General features: G+C 42.6%; 1 protein-coding gene across 1 annotated transcript in view; it reads left to right on the top strand.

Annotated features, from left to right (window-relative positions):
- Positions 1-5,719, top strand: part of CC2D2A (coiled-coil and C2 domain containing 2A) — a 158,430-nt gene that overhangs the window by 71,973 nt on the left and 80,738 nt on the right. Inside the window, exon 15 of the mRNA XM_006884539.1 lies at positions 3,799-4,037. Coding sequence (XP_006884601.1) covers positions 3,799-4,037 — 239 coding nt within the window. The remainder of the gene's footprint in view (positions 1-3,798; positions 4,038-5,719) is intronic.

Genomic DNA, 5,719 nt, shown 5'->3' with positions numbered 1-5,719 from the left:
GCAACAATGAATGAATGGAAATCCAAAGTCTCTAAATTTTCATTAAAATTAATTTTAAAAATTTAAAAAAAAATCATAGCCTCAGAAACACTATGAAAGGTCACTATAAGTTGGCCCAACTTCACAAGTGGGCTTAAGGAAGGAGTTTAGAGGAGCACTACTGATGCTGTGATTAAGGCATTGGGCTGTGAACCAAAAAGACAGTGGGTCAAACCACCACCTCACTCTCGATAAGAAAGAGAAGCATGCTGTGACCATAAAGATTTAAGCTTTGGAAACTCTATGTGGTGTTTTTTACTGTGTGCATAAGAGTTGCTAAGAATCAAAATTGACACCATGGCAGTGGGCTGGTATTATTCTTCTTTCTGCACAACAAATTGTGGCTAAACTTGAGAAGAATAGGAATCCCAGAACATTTGATTGTGCTCATGTGAAACCTATTGGACCAGGAAGCAATCTTCAGGGCAAAGCCAGGAAACACTGCATGATTCAAAATTAGGAAAAGAGTGTGTCAAGGATGCATCCTGCATCCCTATCTTTTCAATCTGTACATGGAATATATCAAGCAGGAAGCAGGACTTTATGGGTAGTAATGTGGAACCAGGATTGGAGAAAGACTCATCAACAACCTGGGTTATGTAGATGACACAACCTTGTTCACAGAAACTGCAGGACCTGAAGCATTTGCTGCAGAAGGTCAAAGAGTGCAGTCTTCAGTATGCTTGAAGCTCAACATCAAGGAGACAAAGATTCTCAACACTGGGAAAACTGGCAGAACCATGATAGATGGAGAAGAGATTGAGGTTGTTAACAATTTCAACTTGCTCAGCTTTATAATCAATATTCTTGGTATCAACAGTCAAGAAATCAAAAGATGAATTGCGTTAGAGAAGGCTGGTGTCAGGGACCTCTCCAACGTGCTGAAGAGTAACAGTGTCATTCTGGAGACTAAGGTACTTTGAATCAGGCCATGTTCTTCGCAATTATTGCTTTGCTTCAGAGAGCGGGACAATAACCAAAGATGACAGAAGAAGAATAATTGATGCCTTTGAGTTGTAGTGCTAGAGAAGAATATTAAACATACCATGGACTGCCAAGAAAACAAGCAGATTTGCCTTGGAGAGGATAAAACCAGGTTGCTCCTTGGAGGTAAGAATCTTGAAGCTCTGTCTCATATACTTTGGGCATGTGGCCAGGAGGGATAAGTCCCTGGAGAAGGACATCATGCTTGGAAGGGTGAAGGGACAGTTCAGGAGGGGAAACCCTACATAAGACAGATTGACATCATAACTGGAGTAATAGTGGTAGGTGTATTGGAGACAGGGAGACTGGCTTAGGAGAGATCAGAGTTCAGAGATACTGTATATAGGGTCACTGGGCACATAACAATAACAACAAAATTAATAACAAACTATAAGAAGTTTCAAGTCAACATAGTCCCAAATGCTTAAACAGCTGTATAATTCCATAATTTCTCTGTGGCTTAGTTTCCCAACTCATCCTATAGTGAGTGACTCTCTACAAAGTCCTCCAGAAACTCAGACCTGTCAGGAGAATGACTCACATGACTATAGGTATGAAGGCCAGTATTTTGTGTTTTTTATTGAGTCTTTCTATTCATGAACAGGAAACATTTTTCCATTTATTTGGAGAAGTCGTTTTCTTTGTAAAGGTTTTTGTATCTCTATTTAGGTTTATCCTTACGTATTTCAGTTTGGGGCTGGGTATTGTAAATGGTATTGCTTTCTTACTTTCCTTCTCTGTGTTTTCTGGTACTATAGAGGAATCCCACTGACTTTTGTATATTGATCTTGTATCCTGCCACTCTACTAAACTGGCTTACTAGCTCTAACAGTGTTTTAGTTTTTTGGTGTTTTTGTTGTTGTTGAGTCCTTGAGGTTTTCTGTGTACACTACATATCATCTGCATATAGTGACAATTTCACCATCTCTTTGCCAATCTGGCTGCCTCATATTTCCTTCTCTTGCCATACTGCCCTAGCAACTACTTTCAATAGCATATTGAATAGAAGTGGTGACAGTGGGCATCTTTACCTGGTCCATGTTTGCAAGGAGAATGCTTTTAGTCTTTCTCCACTGAAAATTATATTAGCTCTTAATTTTGCATCTATACTTTTCACAATGTAGAGGAAATTCCCTTCTATTCCTATTTTGCCAAGTGTCTTTATCAGGAAGAGGTTTTGCATTTTGTCAAAGACCTTTTCTGTATAAATTGCTAGAATCATGTGGTTCTTACTATTTGATTTGTTAATGTGATGTTTATGCTGATTGTTTTTTTATGTTGCATACTTGTTAGGAATCCCACTTGGTCATGATGAGATATATGTGTGTGTATATGTGTGTGTGTGTATATATATACATATACATATATATGCATATACATATACACACATATACATATGCTTTTAGATTCTATTGGCCAAGATTTTAAGGATTTCTGCACCTATATTCCTGAGAGATATTGGTCTATAGTTTTCTTTTTTGGTAGTATCTTTGCTTGGTTTTGGTATTCAGGGTTATGCTTGTTTCATAAAATGACGCTGGGAATTTTTTTTTCAATAATTTAAGCAGAACTGGTGATAGATTTTCTCCAAATATTTAGTAGAATTCAACTGTAAAACCATCTGGTCCAGGACTTTTTTGTAGGGAAGTCTCTTTATGACTACAGGGTGGTTTTGCAGAAACTAATAAGCAATGACTTGAACAATGACTAAGGATGACATAAAGTTAATAGATGCCTTCAATTTGTGGTGCTGGAGAAGAGTCTTGAACATACCATGGAGTGCCAAGAGAACAAATAAGTTTTTGTCTTGGAGAGGGTGAAACCAAGTCTCTCCTTGGAGGCTAGGATTTTGAAACTACACCTCACTTTGGGCATGTGGCCAGGAGAGATTGGCCCTTGGAAAAGGACATCATACTAGGAAGGGTGGACGAACAGCGCAGGAGAGGGAGACCCCGGATGAGATGGATTGATACAGTAACTGGGGCGATGGGGATTGGTGTGTCAGAATTAGTGAGACTGATTCAGGACAGAAAAAGGTTCAGCGCTGCTGTACATAGGATCGTTTTACATCACAGGCAACTCAATGACACATAACAATAATATACTATGACAGGTTTGGAAGCAGGAGTGGCATCCATTTCCTAAATAACATGCCTCTGTAAACTCTATGAACTTTGATAAATGTCAAGAGGTGTAGAGGAGCTTCAGGCCTTTTGTTCATAGGGTTGCTATGAGTTGTGCCCAACTCAAAGGCAATCAGCAACACCAATGAGCCTTGCGCCAGGCTGGATGCAGCTCGATGTTTGGTGCACTGTTTACAATTTCTCAGTCCAGACAACTCCTTATCCTCCAGGAGGCTTAGGCTAAGTTTACAGTCTCGCTGCTGCCCTGTGTTGGTGTTTTCACACATCCCACAGTGCGGACAGTGTTCTTTTATTGGTTCCACAGCTGTTGATGATTTGAGAGACCATGTGTCTGTAGTCAAGGTAGTTCTGGAATTAAGGTAACTGGAGATAATTTCCCCGGCGGGGACTAGGAAAGCCATTTATCAAGGTTTCTGACAGTAGAACTGGGTTTGGGTGTTTGTTTGGGAGGAGTCTGCTATCACTGTCCCCAATGTAAAGATGAGAAAACTGAGGCAAGAGATCAGGTGGCTAGGTGACCTGAGTAAGTACATGCAAATGCTTAGAGTTAAGCTGAGGTTTGCATCCAGGTATATCTGTTTTAAAAATAAGCAGGTTTCAGAATTCTGGGCTAGTAATTCTTACCCAACAGAGGGCCAAGAAGAAGAAGAAGAAAGAAGCTGGAGAAGAGCAGCCCGATGAGGAGACTGAGGAGCCGATTGCTGGGGAGGAGCCTGTGAAGCCTGTCCCTCCAGCGCTCACCGACCCAGCAGTGATTGAGCAAGAGGTGAGGGATCGAGCGGCCCACAGCTGGAGGAGGCCTGGGGAGCCCATGCTGGTCCCAGAGCTGAGCCTGGCGGGGAGCGTGACACCCAACGACCAGTGTCCCAGGTGAGCAAAACCCTGCCACGTGTGAGACTAGCATCCCACACATGTACCTGCTCTTACACACACACCGGTACCATGCTTCTGATGACACAGCACCACCAGGATCATCACCGGCTCCCTGTGAGCACCTGTGAGGTTGAGCTGTGTGACAAGGCTGCCATGTGACCCTCTGGGACAGCGTTCAGTGACTTCTCATCTTCCCCCAGAGTTCCGAGGAGCACACCATGCAAAGCTCCTGGTGGGAGAAGCAGATGCTGGTGTGCTTTTATGTTTAGTTTTTGTTTTTGTTTTTAACTTTTATTATTATTATTATTATTATTATTATTATTATTATTATTATTAATTTTCATGAAAACCAACAGAGATTTTGGATTTCTAGTCATTCATTGTTGCACTTTTCTCCCTGCCCACCCCGCCTCTCCAGTTTGTTCTTCTCTTTAAAAAATAAGAGAAAAATTCTTTCATTGTTATACAGTCCCTCCTCCCAAGTCCTGCATAGTGGAGTGCTTTTATATTTGAAACCCTCATCTAAAAAGGAGCTCTGGTGGCCTGGTGGCAAGAAGCTGTGCTGCAATCCTAAAGGCACAAGGATCAAGGATCAAGGCCACCTGCTGCTCCGGGGGAGAGGATGGGCCATCTCCTCCCGAGCGATTCACTCCCTCTAAAAAAGCTGCCTGAGCATCAAGCTATCGGCCGGTTCCAACTCTGTGGTACACAACACACACAACAACAAAGTAAAAGTCAGTGTGTTCCTCCTTCTGGTCAATCACACTAGGGCTTCTGCTGCTCTGTTGTTGTTGTTGTTGTTGTTGTTGTTAGGTGTCATCCAGTTGAGTATGAATCATAACAATTCTATGAATAAGAGATCTGAACCCTTTCCTATCCTGTGCCATCCTCATCATCTCTGACACAGTCAAACCCACTGCTGCTGTCACTCTGTCAGTCATCTCATTGAAGGCCTTCCTCTCACTGCCCCTCCAATAGTCCAGATCTGATGCCCTCCCCACCACCACCACGGAATAGCCTCTCTTAGCACCAAGCCCAACGTATGCGAGATTCTTTGCCTCCAAGAAGCACTCTGGCTGCACCTTCTCCAAAACATAGCTGTTTGTTGTTCAGGCAGTTCATGAGATATTCTGGAGTCTCCTAATGAGAATATTGGCTGGTGTCTTATATTTGTAGTCATTCCAAGATCAGTATGTGTGTATGTGTGTGTACATACACACTTTATATACACTACTCATGTGTCAGTTTGCCATACTGTGGTGGCTTTCACGCTATGGGATGCTGGAAGTTATGCTACTAGTGTTTCAAACACCAGCAGGTTCACCCATGGTGGAGGTTTCAGCAGATTACACACTCAGACAAGCTAAGAACCAAGGCTGGCTTATCCACTTCTAAATAACAGTGCTTCCAAAGCTCCAGCAATGACACTGAAACACTGGTCGGCATAGTGCCTGAGCATGTGCCCCTCAGGTGGGAATGCTCTCGCAATGTGGCTGGGAAGAGATGCTTCCTCGCTTAGGATACTGCGAGTGATGTGGGAGTGGGGGTGAGAGATGGAGAGGGCACGAGTGGGGATCTAACCCTAAAACAAGTAAGTGAGACTAAAACAGAATAAAAATCAGAGACTCACCAAGTGTTTTGTCCCTCGCTCCTCTAAATCAGCTTCCAGGTGGATCAGA

This window comes from Elephantulus edwardii, unplaced genomic scaffold, assembly GCF_000299155.1.
Source record: "Elephantulus edwardii isolate Elephantulus edwardi_28Jun2011 unplaced genomic scaffold, EleEdw1.0 scaffold00035, whole genome shotgun sequence".
Lineage (NCBI taxonomy): Eukaryota > Metazoa > Chordata > Mammalia > Macroscelidea > Macroscelididae > Elephantulus > Elephantulus edwardii.
The sequence above is the reverse complement of the archived record's forward strand: the minus strand, read 5'-3'. Positions and strand labels throughout refer to the sequence as shown.